At 48.3% G+C, this 24,302-nt stretch overlaps 2 protein-coding genes across 3 annotated transcripts; both read right to left on the reverse strand.

Annotated features, from left to right (window-relative positions):
* On the reverse strand, positions 10,968–17,233 carry LOC110432519. Of its 2 annotated transcripts, none has more exons than XM_021453180.1 (7): positions 13,645–17,233; positions 13,397–13,543; positions 13,251–13,316; positions 13,104–13,177; positions 12,240–13,022; positions 11,400–12,156; positions 10,968–11,322 (listed from the first exon to the last, which is right to left on the reverse strand). In XM_021453180.1, exons 1-6 carry the CDS (start codon positions 15,263–15,265, stop codon positions 11,974–11,976), a joined length of 2,874 nt encoding a protein of 957 aa, XP_021308855.1. In that variant the 5' UTR covers positions 15,266–17,233; the 3' UTR covers positions 10,968–11,322; positions 11,400–11,973. The 2 variants fall into 2 exon arrangements, with proteins under 2 accessions (XP_021308855.1, XP_021308815.1); XM_021453140.1 differs by having other exon boundaries at positions 13,624–17,233.
* LOC8065659 (aldose 1-epimerase) lies at positions 17,564–22,557 on the reverse strand. Its single transcript, XM_002466866.2, has 5 exons — positions 21,964–22,557; positions 21,817–21,866; positions 19,995–20,121; positions 18,380–18,484; positions 17,564–18,300 (listed from the first exon to the last, which is right to left on the reverse strand). The coding sequence occupies exons 1-5, from the start codon at positions 22,409–22,411 to the stop codon at positions 17,678–17,680; spliced, it is 1,353 nt and encodes a 450-aa protein (XP_002466911.1). The 5' UTR covers positions 22,412–22,557; the 3' UTR covers positions 17,564–17,677.

Below are 24,302 nucleotides of genomic sequence, written 5' to 3' on the forward strand. Positions count from 1 at the left end.
GCGGGAAATTTCGGATCTGCGATCAGCCCGTCCGTGCTGTCTATGTTGAGGCAGGCTCTCTTTAACAGTTTTCTTTCTCGCTTGGACTCAGTGGAGACCTTGCCCCCGAAAATGGAGTGAACCACGTCGGTAGGGCTGACATATTGGTGTCGGGGGTCCCTGTCTTGGTCCTCATCCTCATCTTCGTGGTCGTGCCCGTCGCGTTTGCTGCCTTTCTTGGCGGTGTCTTCTTGGGCGGCCTGCCGTGTATAGATACTTTTGAGGACGCGGCACTCTTCCATGGTATGGTTAGACTTCGGGTGTAGCTGGCACGGTCCCTTCAACGTTTTGTTGTAGTCGTCTTGGTAGTCCCGTCGTCCATTGGGACGTTTGACCGTGTTTACTTCGTGGTCGTACTCGCGAGGGCGCTTTCCTCTGAAGTCGTCGCGGCTGTCGCGCCGCCGATCCCAACCCTCTCGGTGATCGCGGTTGTCGGAGCGGCGATGATTTCTGTTGTCGTAGCGACCACGACCGTCGTCTCGCCGGGAGGGCTGGTCGGTGCCTCTCGCATCGTCTCGGATTAGTTTTTCTGCGTCATCAGCATCGGCGTAATTTTTAGCCGTGGCGAGGAGCTCCGCTACCGTTGATGGGCGCTTACGCAATAGCTTGTTCCTCAGCGCTTCATGGAAACGCAAACCCTTGATAAAGGCTGATATGGCCTCGTCATGAGAAATCCTCGGGATTTTGAGACGCATATCCGAGAATCGTCGGATGTAATCGCGCAGAGGTTCATTCTTCCTGTCTCTTATCCTTTCAAGGTCATACTTGTTTCCGGGCTGCTCGCATGTGGCGATGAAGTTGTCGATGAAAGCCTGACGCAGCTCCTCCCAAGAGTCGAAGGAGTCCTCGGGCAAGCCGAGAAGCCACTGATGACCAGCCTGGTCGAGGACTACGGGGAAGTAATTAGCCATGACGTGCTCATCTCCTGCCGCTGATCGGACGGCGATTTCGTAGAGAGTGATCCAGTTCTCTGGATTTTCCTTGCCGTCGTATTTTTTAAGTTTTTCGAGCTTGAAATTGCGGGGCCACACGACTTGGCGGAGGTGTGAAGAGAACTGCCTTAGGCCCGGAGGACCGTGGGTCGCGTCGTACTCGATGCGGCGCAGGTTCTCATGGACTGCTCTTTCTGCGGCGCGCCTGTTGATGCGGTCCCGGGCATCTTTGGGGGGGATGTTGTGGCGGAGATCCCTGTGTTGATCTTCTTCTTCTTGGCCGCGTACGCGGTCCTGCTGGCGGCGGCCACCGGCGTCCCGACCACCATCATCGCGCCGTGAGTCCCCTCGACGGTTGTCGGGGGAGCGGCTGCGGCGACGCCTGCTGGGTGAGGCCCGGCTACGATGAGTCTGGTCGGAGGCGGCTTCCGTATAAGAGGCGTCCTGGACTCTCTTGAGCAGAGCGGCTGTCTGTCCCATTGCGGCGATCAGGTGTGCTCGGATACTGGTCCGGACTCCCTGGCATTCGGGGGTGTCAGGAAGCCGATCCAGATTGGCCATGGCGACAGCCACGTTGGCGCTTGGCGTTTTGTAGACCGGCTGGTCCCCGACCATGTCGAAGGCATCGTTGAGGTTGCCTGGCGGCGTCTGTTGTTGCTCGTCTGCACGCCGTCGGGCGCGCTCGGCGTTACGCTGTTCACGGAGTTGCCTCTGGTCGTCTGTTTCTCCGTCAACGGCTGGTTCGTCGGCGCTGACATTGAATACAATATCCCCTCGCCGGGGGGGGAATATCGGGAATCGGTCGAAACCCGGAGGGTGTGAAGGAAAATCCAGGTCATAGTCCTCGTCTTCGGTGTTCACAACCTCGGTGGGGACGGAGCCGGTGCTTGAGTTGGTGCTGGAAACCTGGCCGTCCCGTAGCTCTCGGATGGTCACCATGTTGACATGGTGGCGATTGTTCCTTGTCGGCGACCAGCCCGCTTTGCTGAAAACGGATTGGACATGCCGTGAATAAACAGAGGCCGAGTTGTTCAGGCCGCAAGGATAGTCTTCCTTTTTGAGCTCGACGGATCGTCCTGAGGGGGTTGAGGTTATCGTCAGGGATGTTCCCAGCCGTTCGTGTGTGGTGACACGAGTTGGCCGGCGGAATTTCGAAGAATCCGCTCGAGCGGCTTGGTCGGGCCGGCGCAGAACTCCATCTATTAGTTGGGAGACTTCGAATAGCTTGGAGTCAGCGCGATCGAGCGCTTGGAGGAGGTCCGAGCAGTCGATCTCCCTTCCCTTGTAGAGCGGGAGCGGTGGTCGGGAGCTTGGTGTCGTCACGCGCGTGGTCGGAGACGACGTGGTCTCAGATTGGATCTGGATCTCTTTCGGAACCGTGGTCGCGAAACCGCCGCTGCGCGTCGTCCACGTGATTTGGCCGACGGTGAACGTGAGGCCTTCGGGCACGGTCGCGGAAGCTGGGATCGTGACCATCTTGTTCGCCGGAAAAGTTGCACGCACACCCCCTACCTGGCGCGCCACTGTCGACGAAAGCTGGTCGGCAGTCTACCTTGGGGTATACCCACGGTAGTAGTTTATCGGTAGACGGTGCGCAAACTACGAACTCGATGGTGACGCAGGACACGGACAAGCTTTTTATCCAGGTTCGGCCGCCGAGTTGGCGTAATACCTACGTCCTGCGTCGGGTTGTATTGGATTGTGTTGAGAGATTATGATGTGTCCTAGGGGGGTCCCTTGCCCCTCCTTATATAGTCCGGAGGGCAGGGTTACAGATCTGGAAACTAATCCTAGTCGGTTACAATTGCCATGGATAATTCGATATCAATTCCTATTCTAACCGACTAGAATCCTGCTTGATCTCCACATCTTGTTTCCTTGCGCGAAACTCCAGGTTGTCGGATCAAGCCTTGAACTCGTCTCGTAATGGGCCAAGCCTCCTGGCCCAAGTCTAGCCGTAAGGGTATAGGGGTTTGTACCCCCACACGATCCGAGCAAAAGTTGCTGCTAACTTCGAATGTATTGTTCCTTTGTATTCTCCACTAGGAGACAGGAAGGACGGAGGATACACTGTTTTGTTCCATTAACCAGCATTGTGTTGGGGAAAAGCTGCGTCCTTCCCCCTGGTAGCGCCGGAGGTTATCCTTCACCTGAGGAACCTCCGACGTCTGGGACGTCGGAGGATAACCTTCGACGGGGAATACTAATGTTGACGACTCGTCAGGTCATGCAAAGTGTGTGCAGGGACTGAAGCACCGGCGGAGGTCCGCGAGCGAGGAAAAGGTTGGAACCTCCGACCCTCCCGAGTCCGAGGATAACAGGAGAACGCAACCGGGCCGAGCAACCTCCGACCAGCCGGGCCGCGGAACCTCCGACACCGAAGCGTCGGAGGATCCACAACTGGGCGGAGGCTCCGAGCCTTCGACCTGCTGAAGCCCAGTCGAAGGATGAACAAAGAGTTTGCGACGTGAAATTACGCGAGTACATTGGGGTCAGTAGACTGCGATGAAAGAATATGCTGGAATATTCCCCCACCGTCGCGGGGCATTTATGTAAATGTCGTTGAGTCGGTCTCCGAGCCCTATATAAGGGGCGTGATGCCGCCATTAATAGAGAGAGGGCATTCACTGTATTCACCTACTGTTGAGTCCACTGTCCGCTATTGTTCAAGCCTCTCACGGCACCGAGTGAGAAGGTTCTCGATCTACTGTACTGCTGGGGCGTGCGAAGAGCATTTTCCCAACATTGGCGCCCACCGTGGGGCCCGAACTATAACCTGCGATGGCTGGAAAGAGAACAAGCACCACAAGACCTCGGGGAGAGCCCTCCAGGAGAGGAAGGCCAAGGAGGGCCGTGCGGAGCACGTACGCGACCATGGAGGGAGAAGGTTCTGAGGGCGAGCAGCCAGAGAACGAGCAGCCGGAAACACGCCAGGAACCTCCTCCCGCCGCAGACCCGGCGCAGCCCTCGGCCACGCAAGAGCTCCAGCAGCTTCAAGCGCAATTGCGGAACCTTCAGCAAGAGCGAGACCGGATCGCTGCTGCCTACGCCGCCAGCCAAGAGGCAGCGGTAGCGGCGACGCAAGCGGCTGAGATCAGGCAGCAGCTTTCACTCCTGCAGGCAGAAATCCTTAGCATGCAACCTCCAGCTCAGCCAACAATTCAACCCGCTGTTCTGAACAGCGCCGGCCCAACATTAGATGTGCAACCGACGAACTACGGCGGCATGTTGCGGGGCACGTTGGACCTTCGTTCCCCTCTGTCCGAAGGATTGCAGACCTCGCCTTGGCCAACGACTTACAAACCGATCACGCTCCCTAAATTCAGCGGAAAGGCCGATCCGCGCCAATTCCTGATGAGTTTCGAGGCAGCCGTGGCCTCAGCTGGAGGGAACGAGACTGTGATGGCAAAATCCTTCGTGATCGCAGCCGAGGGAGATGCCTTAGCGTGGTACTCGATGCTCAGACCCGGGTCGATCTATTCATGGGAGAACCTTCGAGACAAGATTTTGGCGAACTTCCAGGGATTCGCGGTCGAATCACTAACCTCCACAGACCTGTTCCAGTGTCGCCAGAGTCAGGGAGAGGCACTGCGGGAATACTTCCAGAGGTTCGTGCAGACTAAGGCGAGAGCACCCGGTGTGCCAGAGGAGGTTGCCATCGAAGCGGCCATCAAGGGTCTTCGCATAGGACCCTTCGCGGCTCATTTGGCCAGAGAAAAGCCAACATCCATGCACGAGCTGTACCACGAGTTTGAGAAGTATTGCAGGTCAGACAACGACTACCGCAAAAGGTTGGAAGACCAAAACTCTCAGAAGAGGCAGAGCAATGATAGAAATTCACAGAAGAAGAACCTCGGACAGGGTGAACGCCGGCCACAGCGAGAGACTGGTGGACAGATGATGAATATCGAGCAACCGAAAAATGACAGGCCGGAAAATAACCGTCCACCAGTGGAGGCGCGGAGCTCGGAACGCATACCCAATCAAGCCGGAAGAGGGGGTCGAAATGCGGGATGGCGAAAAAATCAAAGTCAGCGACCACGGAAACAGTATTGTTTCTTCCATGGAGAAGAGAAGGGTCACTCCACCAGAGATTGCCCAGATGCAAAAGAAACTCAGGAGAGGATCAAGAGCAGGTCGGCTCCGCAACCTCCGATACCAGTTGCTCAGCCTCGGGAAGTAAACCACACATTCCCTCAAACCTTCTACCATTCATATGTCGGAGGTTCGAGCCAGCAGCACCCAGCTCCACTTCAGCCCAGCGCGCTAGCCTCCGCTTACTATCCCAGCTTCCTACCAGCTTGGCGCCCAGCCCAGCAAACCGCGGACCACAACCTTCCACCAAACTATGTTCCTCCACGGCCTCCACATATTACGTACATCGAAACCCCGCAACCCCACCAGCAGTCACTGCCTCCTCCCCCAAACCAGCTACAGCTACTCCAAGCCCCACCACAACCAAAAACCGAACCCCACCCTGATAATCAGATCGGTCCCCATACACCCCTCCCCACAATTGGAATGATCTTACCAATAGCCGGGGGGTCCTCAATGGAGTTCCAGACAAAAAAACAGAAGAAGGATCACCTCAGGCTCGTCAACAACGTTGCAGTTCAAGGGCCAGTGAGATGCACTGATTGGTCCAGAACCCCAATAACCTTCACCGAGGAAGACCTAAGATTGGAAAGCTACCCTCACACAGACGCCTTGGTCATAACAACAAATGTTGCGGGTTGGGGGGTAAGCAGGATCTTAGTGGATTCAGGGAGTTCCGCAGACATAATATTTGCTGGAACCTTTGACCAAATGAAGCTCAGCAGAAGCCAACTCCAACCTTCGGAGTCACCTTTGATCGGGTTCGGAGGAAAACAGATACATGCTCTGGGAAAGGTTGCATTGCCCGTATCCTTCGGCACAACAGAGAACGCAAGAACAGAGTACGTCACCTTCGATGTGGTAGACTTGCACTACCCATATAATGCCATATTCGGGCGAGGATTCTTGAACAAGTTCAATGCGGCCGCTCACATGGGATACCTCTGCATGAAAATCCCAGCTCTGCACGGAGTGATAACGGTTCACGGAAGTCAAAAGGAGGCAAGGAACATAGAGAAAGCAATCTACAAGTCCTTCCGGAACGTAAACTCCGTAGACTCTACGCAGCATGAAGCTTCCCAGCCGCCAGACATGCCAAGGGGGAAAACAGACCTGGCTGATCAGGAGGAAACGAAGTGTATCCCTCTGCAGGAAGCTGTTCCAGATAAGAAGATCACCATCTCCGCCACCCTTGGCAGAGAGGAGGAACTCGAATTGCTAGACGTATTGCAAAAGAACCAAGATATCTTCGCTTGGAGTGCCGCTGACCTACAAGGAGTCAGCAGAGACATAATAGAGCATTCGCTGGACATCGATCCGAGAATGAGGCCGAAGAAGCAGAAGCAGAGGAAAATGTCTGAAGAAAGAACCTTAGCCGCGAAGGCAGAAGTACAAAGACTCCTGGACGCAAAGGTCATCAGAGAAGTCATATACCCGGAATGGTTGGCAAATGTGGTCTTGGTCCCCAAGAAAAATGGCAAAATGAGAATGTGCATAGATTTTACAGATCTCAACAAGGCTTGTGTCAAAGACTCCTTCCCCTTGCCAAGGATAGATACCTCTGTGGACAAAGCAGCCGGTTGTCAGAGATTCTCACTGCTGGACTGTTTCTCTGGTTACCACCAAATTTGGCTCAAAAAAGAAGACGAAGGAAAGGCAAGCTTCACGACCCCATTCGGCACGTATTGCTACACCAGAATGCCAGAAGGTCTCAAAAACGCTGGAGCAACCTTCTCCAGAATGATGGGGAAGGTTCTAGGAAGTCAGCTACAGAGGAACATCATAGCCTACGTCGACGATGTTGTCGTCATGAGCAAGCGCAAGGAAGATCATATCAAGGACCTGCAGGAAACCTTCGTCAACCTTAGATCTGCCGGGCTGAAACTCAACCCGGAGAAGTGTGTATTTGGGGTCAGCAAGGGAAAAATGCTGGGGTATATCATCAGCTCCGAAGGAATTAGAGCTAACCCAGACAAGACAAAAGCAATCATGTCAATGGCAGAACCTTCAAACAAGAAAGAAGTGCAAAGGCTGACTGGCCGAATAGCAGCACTCAACAGATTCATCTCGAGATCGGCAGAACGAAGCCTCCCATTCTTCAAAGTGTTGAGAGGAGAAGGTAAAACAGAATGGGGTCCGGAACAATCAGAGGCCTTCAGGCATCTCAAAAATTACATTGCGACCAACCTGGTGGTGACAGTGCCTGAGCCGGACACCCCACTACTACTGTATGTGGCTGCCTCCAATCACGCTGTCAGTGGTGTCCTGGTGCACGAGACAAGCGACAGTAAGGGAACGGTGCAAAGACCCGTCTACTACGTATCTGAAGCTCTATCAGGGGCAAAACTGAACTACACGGAGATAGAAAAAATCGCATACGCGGTCCTGTGTGCATCAAGGAAGCTCAAGCATTACTTCCAAAGCCATGAGATTAAAGTGCCCACTTCACAGCCACTGGGTGATATCCTTAGGAACAAAGAGGCTTCCGGACGTATAGGAAAATGGGCGGCCGAACTATCACAGTTTGATATCACCTATGTCCCCAGAACCTCCATCAAATCTCAAGCCCTGGCTGACTTCATGGCAGATTGGACACCTTCGAACAAAAACGAGGAGAAGGTAGTCGATCAGCCGTGGACGCTGTATACAGATGGCGCCTGGGGCCAAGCGGGAGCAGGAGCAGCAGCCGTTCTAATCGCACCATCTGGACTCAAACTAAAGTTTGCTATACGACTTGAATTCAAAGCAACAAACAACATAGCTGAGTATGAAGGTCTCATCCTCGGGCTGAACAAGGCTAAGGCTTCGGGAGCAAAAACCCTACTCATCAAAACAGACTCCCAGGTGGTGGCAGGACAAGTGGAGAAGGAATACCTAGCACACAACCCGGAGCTGGCAAGGTATCTGGCCGTCGTAAGAGGCCTGGAGAGAATGTTCAAGGGATTCACTCTGCAGTACATTCCAAGAGCCGAAAACTACGAAGCAGACGAGCTAGCGAAGGCAGCAGCCAACAACACCCCCTTGCCAGAAGCAACCTTCCACCAGATTGTTACAACACCCGCAACCGAATCGTTGCCAAAAGCCTTTCGCTCAGTCCTGCTAACAGAAAGCGAAGATTGGAGGCAGGCAATAACTGATTGCCTCAAAGGCGAGACAGCTGTAGATGACGAAGCAACATCCAAGAGGATGGAGGCAAGAGCAAGAAATTACACCTCCATTGACGGGATCCTGTACAAGAAAGGCGTAGTCCAACCTTTGCTGAGATGCATATCACAAAGCGAGGGCAGAGAACTCCTACAAGAGATACACTCAGGGATGTGCGGGTCTCACATTGGACCCCGCGCGTTGTCTGCTAAAGCACTAAGACAAGGCTTCTACTGGCCAACTCACATTAAAGATGCTGAAGAAATAGTGAAGACATGCAAAGCCTGCCAAACCTTCTCACCAATTCAGTCAGGACCTTCAGCACCAACTCAACTCATACCAGCATCATGGCCGTTGCAGAGATGGGGAATGGACCTGGTAGGGCCAATGCCAACTGCCCAGGGGGGAAACAAATTCGCAGTCGTGGCCATCGAATACTTCACAAGATGGATCGAAGCTAAGCCACTGGCAACCATAACCTCTGAAACAATCAGGAAATTTTTCTGGCAGAACATAGTCTGCAGATTCGGAGTCCCACGCTTGCTCACAGTTGACAACGGGAAGCAGTTTGATTCAGACAGTTTCAAGGAATTCTGCCATCACATAGGAACCAAAATTGCTTTCGCATCTGTTTATCACCCAGAGTCAAACGGGGCCGTAGAGAGAGCAAACAGAACAATATTCTCCGCAATCTCCAAGACCTTACTCAACCTACGCAAGGGGAAATGGGTTGAAGAACTACCAAGAGTTATATGGTCACATAACACAACAGTTTCAAGAACAACTGGGTTCACCCCATTCAAACTCTTGTACGGGGAAGAGGCAATGTTGCCCGAAGAAATCAAACACCAAAGCCTGCGTTCCATGAAGCAGCAGTTGGCTGAAGATGAAGAGTACTGCAAGGAAACCTTAGAATCAATAAGACTTGAGGCAGTGGAGAACATTACCAGGTATCAACAAGAAACAAAGAATTGGAGAGACCGCAAGGTAGTACGAAAAGACATACAAAATGGGGACCTGGTGCTCAAGAAAAAAGGAGATCACCCAAACGCTGGTAAATTGCAACCCAAGTGGGAAGGACCTTATACAGCAATACAAGCGGGAAGGTCGGGATCCTTCTACCTGAAAGACCTCGAAGGTAGAACCTCCACCCACACGTGGAACGTCGACAATCTACGTAGATTTTATATTTGAGTGTAAGGATGACCCCTGCAAAATAAGCGGCGGCACCCACATCCCTAAATACGCTTGTTTTCTTTTTCTCTACTTTTTCGCATTCCAAGGTCTGCACTCTTTTCCTCACAGGGGTACTCCTACTAGGAGGTGAGGTTTTTAACGAGGCAGAACCTATGTAAAAACCTCTGAATTATAAAGAGGAATCCACCCCAGAACCAAATCCCAAAAGTCGAAAAACAGCCAGCAACGAGGCTGTAGCATTCGACAAAACATCACGTGATCACAAGGACCCTCCGTAGCTTTCATCCAAAAGCTAAGAAAGCTCGGAACGTCCTCAAAGGTGAAAAAAAAAACACCAAATCCTTAGCAAAAGACCTAGCCAAGAGCCGGGCAGCAAGGATAACATGGCCAAAAAGTGAAAAAGTCCTGTCCTCCTCAGGCATCACAACATGGCCAGAAGGAACAAAACCTTCAAACCTGACAATGACCTGAGGAGAATCAGGCATCAGGAACTATATTATTTTTGCCAAAAGGCAGCGTAGGTTTAACATTCAAAGGACAGACCTCAACAAAATCCACATAACCTTCACCAAAATAAGGTTGAAGGTATCCTGCTACTCCAAGCAGACCCCCAACAAACAAAGTGTGAAATCAAAACGAAACTACAATAACCCTCGGTCAGATACAGCCAAACCAACTACCACAACAACCATCAATAACCCGATAATAAATTTTAACCTAACAGAGTACATAAAATAAATGCATGAAAGCCTATAAAACCAGGCTCACCCTACCCCCACCCTCAATCAGGATCAGCATACAAAGACCCGAGCACCGAGTGCAAACCTAGCAGCCAAAAAGCAAAAATCCTAAGCCACCATGGAAGCAGGAGTTAGCCTCACAACACCAACAAAAGTTTGTATCGCACGAAGCTTCGTAATACTAGAACTACGGCGTTGTGATGAACATCGACCACAAAGTCGTGTACAGCCACAACAGAAACAATGGAAGTCAGACTCAGAGGTCTCTGAAGGGTATCGCATGAAGTCTCGTAACATCCCTTCAGAACCTCCGACTTAGACAGCCGAAGGTTCTCCTCGACAACACTCCACGGGAGTCGAGCAAAGGAAAAAAATAGCACAATTCAGCGAAGGATCCTTCGCGCCAAAAAATTCAAAGGTTCTAAGCCCAAGAAACGGCGATCCTCCGCGCAAGAAAAAATCAACAACTCCTTCGCAACATCAAGCATCAAGAACAAGCAAGCCACAGCAACACAAAGATCCTTAGGATCAACACCACCGTAACGTTGCAACATATAAGTGCTGTAGCGCGAAGGTTGTAATAAAAATGAGATCGAAGGTTGTAGCAAACTTAAAAACTTTATTATCGATGAAGAAATCATTACAAAAGTTCGTTTACAAAAAATGAATAAACTCATCCTTCGACCCATAAAAAGTCGAAGGTTGCAGCGAAGGTTGCAGGTAGCTTGTACAAGTTCAACTTACAGATCCTCCTTCAACTAAACAACCGAAGGACCTATGAGTCACGTACAAATTATAGCGCGAAGGTTGTCAAAATTAAAAGGTGCGAAGACCATGTAGTAAAAATGTCTGATCTTTATTAACCGTATACAATGTACATAACACAAGCTTACAACAAAAAACGAGAAACATCCTCCGACCGTAAAACTCCGAAGGTTCTAAGACCCTCGCACAATTCTAACATACGAATCTGGAAAAAGCCTAAGATCATCACAGTAATCACGTACAAGGAAATCAACTAAGTCATCTATACTACGCGTAGGATACTTGTGGCGCCACCAGTCAATTAAATAGCCCCTCGCATACAAATCTCCGCGCTTGAACGTCACCGGGGTAACGTAACTTCCTTCGACAAAGTTCGAAGGAAGATCTTCCAACGGAGAGGAATTGACAACCTGCGCGCAGAAAATAATAACTTCAAATCCAACAAAAACGAAGGATAAAACTAAAAATCCAAACGAAGCTTTCGAACCTCCGGAAAACCTTGAAGAAAAGGCTCAGCAACATCCTCAGAAGCCTCCGCCACCCAACGTACCCTATCTCTCTCACCAAAGATGCGAAGGATAGGATATGGGAACTACATAAACACATCAAATCATGTCATAAAAAATATATAACCAAAACCTACGATAAACGAAAAGAAAATCAAAATCATCAACCTAAGCCGGAGGCCATGAACCTCGGCGCGCTAGCGACCGGATAAACCCAGAGCCTTCGCCATCAATATCATATCCAACAAACTCGAACATGTCCACCAATCTCATATTAGGGAAGGCAACTTGCCAATACTCCCACAATTCACCAGAAACATAAATCCCTTTGTAAAAAAACGAAAGGGGAGTAATGAAACGATCCTGCGCAGGTCCTCCGCCAGAGACCTGCGCAGGATCAAAGTGTAAAACAAAGGCTTATCTGAAAACAACTCAATATATTATATTTTAAACAGTCTTTACAAAATAAAGCACAACCTCCGACCTTACTTACAAAAAAAGCGTCACACACTTGGACGCAAAAAAGACTAAGAAAAACCTAAAAACTAAAAAGCCTCACACCTGAGGCGGAGGAGGAGCAGGAGCTTCGGGAGTCTCTGAAACCTTAGCACCAGATCCCTCCGGAGCTTTGGCACCAGTATCACGAGCCTCCGCTTCGGGCTGGGTCGGAGGGCACGCCTCACTCGGGGGACGCGAAGGTCCGGCCTTGACAACCTTAGCCTTCTTCTTCGCAATCTCCTACAAAATACCAAACTTAACTAACAATGCAAAGCTGCGAAGCAAAGTACAAAAAGAAAAAGAAATAACCAAACAATACAAACCTCAGCTCGACGATCCTCCGCTATTTTCTTCGCCTCACCCCGCCCAAACCTAATCCAGAACGAACTGATGAAGTTCCGGACAGATTTGCGCAGGGAAGAGGTCCCTTCGCCAACGTCCTCCGCCGCGGAAAAATCCTCCTTGGCAACTCCCTCCGCGTGAGAGCAACCTCCGCGGCGCAACAGCCTCGCGAAGGAGCTAACCGCGGCCAAAGCCCCAAAATCAACAGCACCTCCGACAAAGTCGGGGAGCATGCGGATATGAGACTTCAGCCACGCGAGGGCAGCCCCAACATCGCCGCCAGGCGGAGGAGCAGAGGTGCTTCCCCCAAACTTCGCAAGCGAGTCGGCATAGAGCTCGACAATAGCTGCAGCCTCCGCTTCCGCCTTCCGCATGCGAGTCTGCAGCTCAGCCGCAGACGTCCGCTCAGCGTCAAGCTCTTTGCGAAGGCGTTCAGCAATGTCCTCCGCCTTCTCAGCTCGCTGCAGGGCTACATCCCTAACTCTCCCCGCCTCAGCAACACTTGTGCGGAGGACCGCCACAGAAGCTTCGGCATCCTCCTTCTCCTTCCTTAGAGCCTCCGACCCAGCCTTGTAGTCATCCCTCTCCTTCTTTAGGGAGTCAACCTCCCTCCTGACGGAGGAAAACTCCCTAACCTCCTCCGACAGACGAGCCTTCTCAGCCTCCAGGGTCTCGTTCTCCTTCTTCAGAACACCAATCGCCTCATCACGGCAGATAACCTCCCGAGAACAACGCTCCTCTAAGGCTGCAGCCATGTGATGACCCTGCGCAAAAAAAAAAAATAGTTACAACAAACCTCCAAGTGAAAAAACCGCGAAGGAAGATTCGGCAAAGTGCAAACTTACAAGGCTATGGTGCTCATATTGCACGCGAAGGAGCGTGTCAAAGTCCATGCCGCGAAGCTTCTGACGAAAACGATCTGTAAACCAAAAACAATTGAGAAAAAACATCGTAAGAAACAAAAAACCATTGGCGGAGGCCAGAACACTAACCTCCGACCAAGGAATGAACCTCGCGCAAGGCATCAGTCCAACCTGTGATCGAAGGTTCAGAAGCACCTGCACATAACAAAAACGAACCTTAGAATAAAATGACAAAAACAAACCGAACCATTGAAACCAAAAAAGAGGAAACTCACCAGGACCAAGAACATCAGCAGGCGAAGGCCTGTTGGCCAATGCGGAGGGCGTAGGCTCACGCGGCGGAGGAACGGCAAGCCCCTCCTGCGCGACGCTGGCGCCCTTAGCCATTTCCTCCGCGGTAGCCAGCCCAGTAAAAACCTCCGCTGAAAGATAAACAAAAAAACATGAGAACAAGTCAATCAAAACTTGCATAAAAACAAAATAATCAATAAAAAATCATTACCCATGTATAACGAGTTAATACCGTCACCAGCCGGACAAAGGGGAGCCTCCGCCCTCCTGATCCTCCGAACGGAGGCGGACTCAGCCTCGTCGCTGGACTCCACCTGAACCTCCTTAGGCGGAGACCCTCCGCCAACCGAAGCAACGCGCGGACCCTCTGACTCCGCAGGATTCGCCTCCCGCACAGGGCTCGCCACGGGGGCCTCCGCGTCAGAGGACTCCTCCCCAAGCAGAGACGCGAAAGGCGCGCGCACAGAGGAAACCGCACGCGAAGCTTCAGCTTCAGGAGCTCCACCAGCAGCAGCTTCAGGAGCCCCACCAGCAGCAGCAGCCTCCGCAGGCGCAGAAGCTACCGAGTTCGACTCGGCACCAGATGAGCGGGCGGAGGAAGACTCCACAGGAGTCTCTAGCACAACCTCCGCCCTCCGCTTCTTCGCAAGCTGCTTGACTGCGCCACCCCCTCTCCTCTTCTTCGACTCCGCCAAAGCGACAGCCTTCGAGGAGTCCTTCTTCTTCTCCAACCCAAGCAAAACATCCGGAGGAATAACATAATCCTCGTACTCAATCCCCAATTCCTCAAAAACGCGGTTAAACCGGGGCATCGTCCCAAGCGCAGACCTCCGCTGGAGAAACTCCTTCTCCGAGATCTTCCCGACGATCCTCCGCGCAGATACCTCCACGCGATCAAGGAAGGACTCCTTGGTCTCATCCTCCGGAATACCCGCGCCGAACCGGGGAAACGGCAACCCCTCCGGAGGACCAAACACAGGAACTTGCACCATCTCAATGGTGAACTCATCGGTCCTGCGGCCAAGTGGCCAGTAGTCAGCAGCGACCATTTCCTCAACCAAATCCCGGCCTCCGGAGTATCGGCATGCCAACGCAAATGCCTTGTCACAAGCAACTCGTTCCTCCGACATCTCCTGCGAAGGATCAACCTTCGAGAAAGGCTTCAGCTCCTTCATCAGCGACGCGTAAGGATAAACTTTGTCAACGCTGCCGTCATCCAAAGTCTTCGACGCAGCGGGGGTCCTCACGTAGAACCAAGCTCTCATCCAATCCTTCTCCCACTTCCCCTTTTGGCAGTAGGAGATTTCGCACCTCGGCCCAGGCATTGTGCGGCGCGGCATGAACGCGCAGCTTCCGAACTGCGCAATACACTCGACACCTTCGGCATCCTTCACCTTCTTAGGCTGGCGCTGGAGCTCAAAGTACGAGCAGAAGGTGTCGATGTGGGGCATGGCTCCGTAGGATTCGCACGCCCACGCGAATTTGCTAAGGGTCAGTATCCCATTGGGGCTGAAATGCTGCAGCTCCACGTTGAAGCTCTCCATCACTTCGCGAAGGAAATGATACGGAGGCATCCGAAGTCCGCAGGTGAAGAAGTCCCTGAATACCACCGCATACCCCTCTTCGGGCGCAGGCACCGTCTGACCAGCAGGAGGAGCCTCCGCACGACCTTCCTTGAAAAATCTAGCCTCAACCATGTCAGCGATATCCTCCGCCCTCACAGTCGACTGCCCGAATTCAAAAGTAATCGCCGCCATCCCCTCAAACTCCTTCGCACTTATCAGATCACCAACAGAAGCTTCGACGTCAGACAACGTCTCCTCCAGATCTTGAGCTTCGGCCGCCTCAAGCATCCACTCCTCAAACCTCCGCAGCCAACCTCCAGACCTCACGCTAAGAAAATTGCGCAAAGGACCAGAAAAATCTGACCTCGAAGGACGCGGTGAAGGAAGATGAGCCACCGTAAAACCTCCGACAACACTTGAACTAAACGCACGCAAGCAACTCAGAGAGAAAAACGTAGCGAAGGAAAGTGTGCAGGCAATGAGCAGCAGGGGTGAGAGCTCAGGGCTCCCCAGCACCTCCTTTTATAGGGGGGGGGCCTGCGACCGCGCGGCCGTTGCGATTCCCCGCGCCCAACGGCTATAAGCGGAGGAATCGGGCAGACCGTTGCGCTTCATCAATGCCAACGGCTAACTCCAACGGCAATAATATCCTCCGCAATCCTCCGCAATCCTCCGCAATCTAACGAGCGTAGGATACTTAGCAGCAATGATCGGAGGATCCCGGCAAAATAAAGAAACAAGAAAAATTACGACTAAGTGAAAGAAACAGTTATCCAACATTTGCTAACAAACACATCCTGCGCACCAGGGGGGAAGGCAGCAACCATGCTCGTGACCTCCGCAGCGTAGCATGTTTTTGAGCGCATGGACCGCAGGAGTGCCATTAGCCCAAAAAGGGGGGAACTGTTGGGGAAAAGCTGCGTCCTTCCCCCTGGTAGCGCCGGAGGTTATCCTTCACCTGAGGAACCTCCGACGTCTGGGACGTCGGAGGATAACCTTCGACGGGGAATACTAATGTTGACGACTCGTCAGGTCATGCAAAGTGTGTGCAGGGACTGAAGCACCGGCGGAGGTCCGCGAGCGAGGAAAAGGTTGGAACCTCCGACCCTCCCGAGTCCGAGGATAACAGGAGAACGCAACCGGGCCGAGCAACCTCCGACCAGCCGGGCCGCGGAACCTCCGACACCGAAGCGTCGGAGGATCCACAACTGGGCGGAGGCTCCGAGCCTTCGACCTGCTGAAGCCCAGTCGAAGGATGAACAAAGAGTTTGCGACGTGAAATTACGCGAGTACATTGGGGTCAGTAGACTGCGATGAAAGAATATGCTGGAATATTCCCCCACCGTCGCGGGGCATTTATGTAAATGTCGTTGAGTCGGTCTCCGAGCCCTATATAAGGGGCGTGATGCCGCCATTAATAGAGAGAGGGCATTCACTGTATTCACCTACTGTTGAGTCCACTGTCCGCTATTGTTCAAGCCTCTCACGGCACCGAGTGAGAAGGTTCTCGATCTACTGTACTGCTGGGGCGTGCGAAGAGCATTTTCCCAACACATTGCATTTGGACAATGTGATTTCTTGCTTCATTTTTTGATCCACCCACGTTGGTTCTCCGTAACCATTAAAATGGTCTCTTGGATCACGAATACTCGTTATTTCAGTCAAACATGTAAATTTTATAACTAACTTCAAAACACTAAAGTCACATGTAGATTTCGCCCTGAAAGATAAATTTACCAGATTTTAAAAATATATCCTAAGCAAAGAATAACTCTGCTAAGTATCAAACAAGAGACGATGCCCCGGGTTATGTTGTTCCTCTGCATCCGCTGAAAGCCTGAAACTGAGCTGCAGTGCTGCAGCTGCCTGTTGCTTCAGGATCAGATCGAACAACTTCAGATCAAAAGCAGGCTTCTCTTCCACTAAATAAAATCTAGCAAAAGACTACAGTTCACCATTCATTTTACTTGGATTTATCATTATAAGGGAGATGCTGTTTCCAAAGTGGATGGGTGCCACAAAAAGTTCAATCAAATACTTTACTACATGTGCAGCCTGGTGAAGTTTTCTTAGCCAACGGTTTGCAAACTGAAAAAAAAAATGTATAGTTCTTTCCATAATAAGACTATTATTATTTCTTTCAACGACGCAATACGACAGGTGTTTGGTCATCTTCAACGCGCAATAGCTGGCGTGAGAACAGTTCAATCTTGATTCATGGTTATAACTCTGAAGAAAGAACGACATACTGTCCCATATCAAAGACAATTAGACACATCATATGTATCTTTCAACAGACTTTCCTTTTCCATGTGGTTTTAACATATTCGAATAAATCATGTTTCCATTCAGTTTTTCTCAACAGGAAATGTGATGTTAACCTACCTCATGCAAGAAAGAATTGCTAATCCTGAATGAACTATATTGAACTCACAAAGTAACAGGTTCACATGAGATGCGGACCTAGTAACCTACTACTTCACGTCAAAATTGTTTCTTTCCTACAGTGAACTCACAAGTGACAGGTTCACATGAGATGCGGACCTAGTAACCTACTACTTCACGTCAAATTTGTTTCGTTCCTACTAGTTTTGCTACATTCTGCTATATATTCATCCCTATCAAGAATCAATTTAACAACTGCTGCACCATAGTTTTTAACTACTGACAAGCAGAAAACACAAGAAAAATGGTGTATATCTACATAGTAGAGAACTCAAACAGCATCGTATGCCTGTACTTCTCACCAGGGTGAAAGACAACTGAGGGAAAATTAGGTTGATTAACAGCATTTGGGAAACCTTGAGTCTCGAGGCAGAGGCCAGAATGCTTTCCATAGACCGCACCTCCTTTGCCCACAATACCATGAAGGAAATTTCCAGTGTAGAACTGCACTCCAGGTGCATCAGCCCAAATGTCTAGGGCCCTCAAACTAGATGGGTCTGACACTTTTGCCACGTGTCGCAAACCTGACCTCACTTCACTGGAGTCAAGCATGTAATTATGATCATAACCACCAGGGACCTGATCAATTCTGCTTCCAATCCTATTCCCAGTCAGAAAATCAAAGGGAGTGCCACTTACTGGCATGAACTCGCCTGTAGGTATTGAGGTTTGATCTACTGGAGTTATCTGAGAGCCCCATATCTGGATCGAATGTGAAAGCACATCTCCTGAGTCGTGGCCTGCCAGGTTCCAATAGGTGTGCTGTGCTAAACTGATGGGTGTGGCCTTGTTCAATGGTATGGCTTCCATCTCAAGCTTCAGTGTTGCACTTGGAAGAAGTGAATATCTGACAGTAACAGAAACATCGCCTGGGTAACCTGTTTTTCACAGCATTAGTATTCATTGAAATAAGGAATGTATACAGTTATTTTTCATAGAAGGTAATTGTAAAAGTACCTTCCTCTCCATCTTTACTATAATACTTGAAGGTAATTGAAGGCTTGTCCCCTTTGTTATATTCAGCGACTTCCCATACAGTTTTGTCAAACCCTTTAAATCCACCTGAATATGGTATTGCCTGGATTAGTTAATGGAACAGAACCACAAACAATTGAAGTGATGCAGATCTCTTTTTTCTATTTGCAAACATGCATCTGTATTGGATGCTAGGTGTCCCTAATACAACAAATATACAAAATAAGAGACCCATAGTAACATGCATCAACTGACTATAGTTCAGTAGCAGGCACCGAGAAAACAGAGCATGCCAGCACCAAGGCTGTTGTGGCCACTGAGTATCAACTGCAGAAGCGCAGCCACATGTTTTCCCCCAACCTTCTTTTGTCAAAAACATCTTGTCCAGCAAGTGTTCAGTACCATGTAAAGGAGGTTCAAACTGTGACAGTTGAGGTGTAACTTGATTGATACATTTGTACAATTGTATTGTTTGTCTATAGAAATGGCAATGGCAAACCCACCTTACTTCAACTGGCCCTAAGGGTAACTGTTACTCCTTGTATCCCATCCCTTAGAGGGTTCAGTGCATAAGTTGGGGGTAAGGGTATTGTAGCACATGGTGGTTTCCAAGATAAGTCTCCCTGTCTACTTTGATGACCTATATCCTGTTAGTTATTTGTTTAGGATATTTGATGTTTAATAACTGGTTTTGGTTATTAATTAGTTCAATGATTTGGTATTTTGGTTTGAGAAATTCTAGACTGCACTTGTTAAGTCCATGTCTAGTTCTATAAAGAGCAGCCAGCAGTTATTTTCATTCAGAAAGGGAAAGAAAGTATCGAGAAAACAGTATTTTGTTCCCCACAATACTATTTTTCTTCGGGTCCACTAAACCCTCTAAAGATTAATGCCAGATCATTTCACCCATGAAGCCAGTTGAGAGTGGCTTGCTTCTGCGGGCCACCACAAGCCCAGGCTTTTCCACCATAGAAGCCGGATCATGCTTAACTCCCTCAGCTCACACTGGCACACATCAATATCAATCTCATCCCGAACTCCTTTTCTCCTGTCCTGACAATGTGGCTGCTGGTTGTACAGCCTTGTAGACTGTAGTCCTTTCCCTTTCTCCCTTTTTCTCTGTACAGTTTACTTTATTTAAATTTATATACCAACAGTGGGGGCTTCCCCTGCTGTATTTATGGCTCAAAAAAACAGTGTGGCTGTTGGTTGTTGGCATCAATGTACCACTAGGGTAGTCCATGACAGTAACTTGCAATATTATCAATACATAGGTGATAGCCAAAATTAATGTGTAACAGTCTTATCCTAATGAGAGCAGCATTGTATTTAATGAGAAATGGGAAATTTACAGTGTGGACATTGAAAGTTTTATATCATGACTACAATTAATAGCTTAGCAATAACAAAATGTCCCCATTGAAAACTTTGTACAAACTACACAATGTGGATATTTATTTAGCCTTTGTTGTACAATGAATATCATATTCAGTTACATCCCAATTTGTCAAAGTCATTTAGTACCAGGATTGTTATAACACACTTTTCATTATTATTTATATTAGCATGTTTAAATAACAATACAGATTTGCCTTACCATGAAGAGTGTTAGGTGGGTTGTTGATACTCAGATTGTACTGCACCCCATTTAGAGTGAACTTTCCATCCTTGATTCTATTTGCAACTCGACCAACAATGCAGCCGAAGTAAGGTGAGGTTCCATTCTGATCAAAGAGACTCCAACTGTTAGCACCAAAGCAATTATTGATCGCTGAGATATACATCAATAACGATTTACAAACTGCAGGTAAACAACAGCCACAGTTATGAAGCTAATCCCTGAAGAAAAAAATGTACATTAAAATATGGTTCGAGTTCCATTCTGAATGAAAGCTCTCCAAATAGTTTTCATTCCAGATTTTTCTCAACAAAGTAAGAGGGCGTACCCAGCGCTGAAAAGTCCAAATAGTTTTCATTCCAGAAACCGTACTTTTCAATTTCTAGGCAACCTTGTCTTTGCTTATTGTGCAAGGAGGCTGATACGAACCCAGGACCTCGAGGACATAAGTGGAGACAACCATTGTGCCTAGCCCACCCTTGATAAACCTTTTCAATAGAGTACTTGATGAAAAAAGGAACTACTCCCTCTATTCCATTATAGTTCACTTTGGCCTTGTCCTAAGTCTAACTTTGACCAAGTTTTTAGAAAAGAATATTAAATCTACAAGTTCAAATAAAGGCTCTACCAAGGTCTTGGGAAATTTAATGAAACTAAATTGATATTCTAGATGTTGGTGTATTTTTCTATAAAATTAATCAAAGTTAAACAAGTTTGACTTAGAACAAAGCTAATATAATTTGGAACAAGGTCATCATGAATTTATATTGCAGAAATTGCTTTCTTAGTAAAGAGAGAACAATTAGTTAAAAGATGTTCTCTGACTGCATCATTTAGTAAAGAGAAAATCATTAAACTGTTATGCAGTATTAGCACTGTAACTTATAAGCAACACTCAGGCGAAACTAAATGAGCCTTCATATTTTAAGTTTATTTTTACACTTCAGCTTCACTACATACTTTAGTGCTCCATGTTGTTTGGCATGGCAGCACAGTTGTTAAAGTCTTGACATGCACTGAACCAAACAATGGATGTTCCATGTTACCAAGAAAAGATGAGAGTAATGCCTGAATGTGCCTTGCTCATTAGCAACAGAACAACCAAATGCTTTAGTATAATTAATTCAACACATTAGATATTAAAAATAGATCTTACATATACAAGGTTAAAGCTTTTATTACTGGTAGAATATATTTTAAAGATGGCATATTAATACTGTAGTTAATAACAGTATTCAAAGTTTCTACAGACATGAATCAATAAATTTAGCTGCACTTTCGCAGGAAAATAAATTATTTAAAAATTACTACATCATCTTCTTCTAGTAGTAGTATAATATTACAAAACCCACGCCATAATTGATTAACCAACTAACCAGAAAAGGAAGAGTCACTTAGAACATACTCGCTCCATATCGGATTTAGAAGTCGTTCTGGACAAGGTTTGGGTCAAACATCGGGAATATAAATCATCAATAACTTTTGAATTGTTGAGTTTACAAATGTGAAAATTATATGAATAGATAGATTTGTCTCGAAAAATACTTTCATAAAAGTATACATATATCATTTTTTTCTAAATATTTTTTTTCTAAATCCGACACGGAGGCAGATACATTCCCACACACAAGCTACCAAAATATGCAGCGCTTGCACGCCCAAGTTGACTTTTCAAAAGTCAGAAACCAACAAAATATCTCCCTCCTCCAACAAACTCTACTCCCGCACGCAGAGATCTCCGAGAAATGAGGCAATGCGCTAATTAATGGTTCCAAATGAAACGCATGCATCGAGAACTCACCAGGTACGGATCCAGCGAGTCGAATCCGAGCACCACATCAGCGAGAACCCCTGGGAGGAAAACGAGCATAGCATCGTGAACCAAAAGACTCAGAGCCGCTGTACAGCACAGGCAAACGGAAGGTTGGGTACCAAAGAGAAGCCGCACCGTTCTTGTCCGGGACGAGGAGCGAGGTGACGGCGGCGCCGACATTGGTGAGGCGGACCCGCACGCTCCCGCCGTCCAGATCAAAGAGCTCCGGCGGCGGCGGCGCGGGCATCGGGAGGAGCAGCGGCCTGGGCGAGGCGAGGCGGAGGCGGAGCAGCGGCGTGGGGGCGGAGAAGATGGTGACGGAGGCGAGGAGGTAGACGGCGGCGAGGAGGACGAGGAAGAAGGGCGGGGTGGCGCGGATGACCCTGCTGGCGGCCGCGGGGACCGCGGGGTGGATGCGAATCTGGGAGTGGAGATCCCGGAGCCTGTTGTTGGACGGGGGGAGGTGGTGGAGGAGCGGGTGCGGCTGCGGCTGCGGGCGGGTCGGGGTGCGAGGAGCCCGAGGGGAGAGCGAGTGGTGGTGGTGGTGGTGATGGTGGTGGTGAACTCCCACCAGCTGCTCCATTTTTCCTCCGGCGGCCTGCCTGCCTGCCGGATTTCCCGGGGTTTTGGTTCAGCTAGCTCTGGAGCTGCAGCAGCATCTCCAGTGGCGAGGTCAGAGGTGGGCGCCGCGCCAAGGGGACACGACGCGCGCACGACTCTAGCGTTGCTCAGTTCGGTTTATACCGATCATCATCAAATCAAATCAAACAAGAGACAAGGGAAGGGTTTATACCAGGTCATATTTGATTATTTGGATACTTCTCCTATATGTGAAGGCATTGTTTAGTTTGCAAAAAAATTTTGAATTTTGACACAGTAGCATTTTCGTTTTTATTTGACAAATATTGTCCAATTATGATGTAACTAGGCTTAAAAGATTCGTCTCGCGATTTACATATGAACTGTGTAATTAGTTTTTGTTTTCATGTATATTTAATACACCATGCATGTGCCGCAAGATTCAATGTAATGGAAAATCTTAAAAATTTTAGGGGAACTAAACAAAGCCTAAGTGTGTGATTTTTTTGTGTATGGCGTCTATGATTTTTGTATTTTTGTTAGATGTTCTTAAATATGTATGGACTTTAGCACCGATTCTGCTTGCGACATTCATATAGTCAAGAACTCAAGATAAAGTAAAAACGAATACAGAGAGATCAATCTTCTTCCAATATCATCCAATAGTTGCAATGTTCATCTTTGAATAACTGAGGAGAGGAGGCACCAAAAACCATAATAGTATTCGACGTAATAACTGCCTGAACTTATCAGCTTGATTTATGAAGTTGATTTGTTATGAGAGAAAATTATTGTTTCATTGCTAATAAGCCAAGCTGATAAGTTCAAGCGAGCTCTACTGCCGAGAGAACTTTAGATTTTGATCATATAGGTACACAATTGTTCAATCATTCCTATAAAAAAAAGGCACTGGATGTAATTTTTTTAAACCATTCCATTTCCTCGATATTGATACTACTATGGCCTTGTTTAGTTCCCAAAATTTTTCAAGATTCCCCGTCACATCGAATTTTACGGCACATGCATGAAGCATTAAATATAGACGAAAACAAAAACTAATTATATAGTTTGTCTGTAAATCGCGAGACGAACCTTTTGACCCTAGTTAGTCTATTATGGGACAATATTTGCCACAAACAAACGAAAGTACTACAGTAGCGAAATCCAAAAATTTTTACGAACTGAACCAGGCCTATATCCAATTCAGCAAAACACATGGACCGGCTTCGGATGATGATCCAAAACGTCAAAAAAAATATGTTAAGTGCTAACATTCCTCTCATTCATTTTTTTTCCACAGGCATTCCTAACATCCTGTTATTCCTACAGTAATGTAGATCACGATGCTGGACAATCCATAACAAGTTCAAAAGATCTACTTGCAACCAATGAAACATAGGTACTAAAAATATTAAACAAAATTTTTGTCCTTTCCACTTATCAATGTTTCACACACCTACTTTGCTCACACTTATTATCTTTTTTTTTTATTTGCAAAAAGTTCACCTATCCAAAAGAGTCAATAAAAAGTCCAAATCACTTGCCCGCATATTGTGCTTTCTCTTTTTATGTGTTTCATCGGCTTAAACTTATTTATATCATCGACTTTGTATTTAAGCATATCTTATATACAAGCATACCAAACCATGCCTAATAATTGGCTGCAACTTCATGGCTTGGTCCTTCAGCATAATCAACTTCAAAATGGGTGTCCTAAATCCGGCAGCAACCCAGAGGTATTCAACTAGTTATTATTATTATGCTCACAAAAAGAGAAAACCTCCCTTGTGTATCCTCAGCTCATTGATGGGTCTAAAAGCGTTACAGAGGCAGCCTGCCAGCATTTAGCGATCAAAGTTTCAAAACTGACGACAGAACAGAACAAATCCAGCTAT

This window comes from Sorghum bicolor, chromosome 1 (genome assembly GCF_000003195.3).
Source record: "Sorghum bicolor cultivar BTx623 chromosome 1, Sorghum_bicolor_NCBIv3, whole genome shotgun sequence".
In the NCBI taxonomy this organism is placed as follows: Eukaryota; Viridiplantae; Streptophyta; class Magnoliopsida; order Poales; family Poaceae; genus Sorghum; species Sorghum bicolor.

Bases quoted from the DNA above. Each gene is read 5' to 3' on its own strand.
- LOC8065659 (XM_002466866.2), bottom strand. From the start codon at position 22,411: ATGGAGCAGCTGGTGGGAGTTCACCACCACCATCACCACCACCACCAC. The intron at 20,122-21,816 runs GTGAGTTCTCGA...CTCTTTGATCAG, and splicing joins ACTCGCTGGATCCGTACCTG to AATGGAACCTCACCTTACTT. The intron at 18,485-19,994 runs GTAAGGCAAATC...TACCATATTCAG, and splicing joins CCCACCTAACACTCTTCATG to GTGGATTTAAAGGGTTTGAC.
- LOC110432519 (XM_021453140.1), bottom strand. From the start codon at position 15,265: ATGCTTGAGGCGGCCGAAGCTCAAGATCTGGAGGAGACGTTGTCTGAC. The intron at 13,544-13,623 runs GTAATGATTTTT...TTTATCTTTCAG, and splicing joins TATTAACTCGTTATACATGG to CGGAGGTTTTTACTGGGCTG. The intron at 12,157-12,239 runs GTTTGTATTGTT...GGTATTTTGTAG, and splicing joins CGGAGGATCGTCGAGCTGAG to GAGATTGCGAAGAAGAAGGC.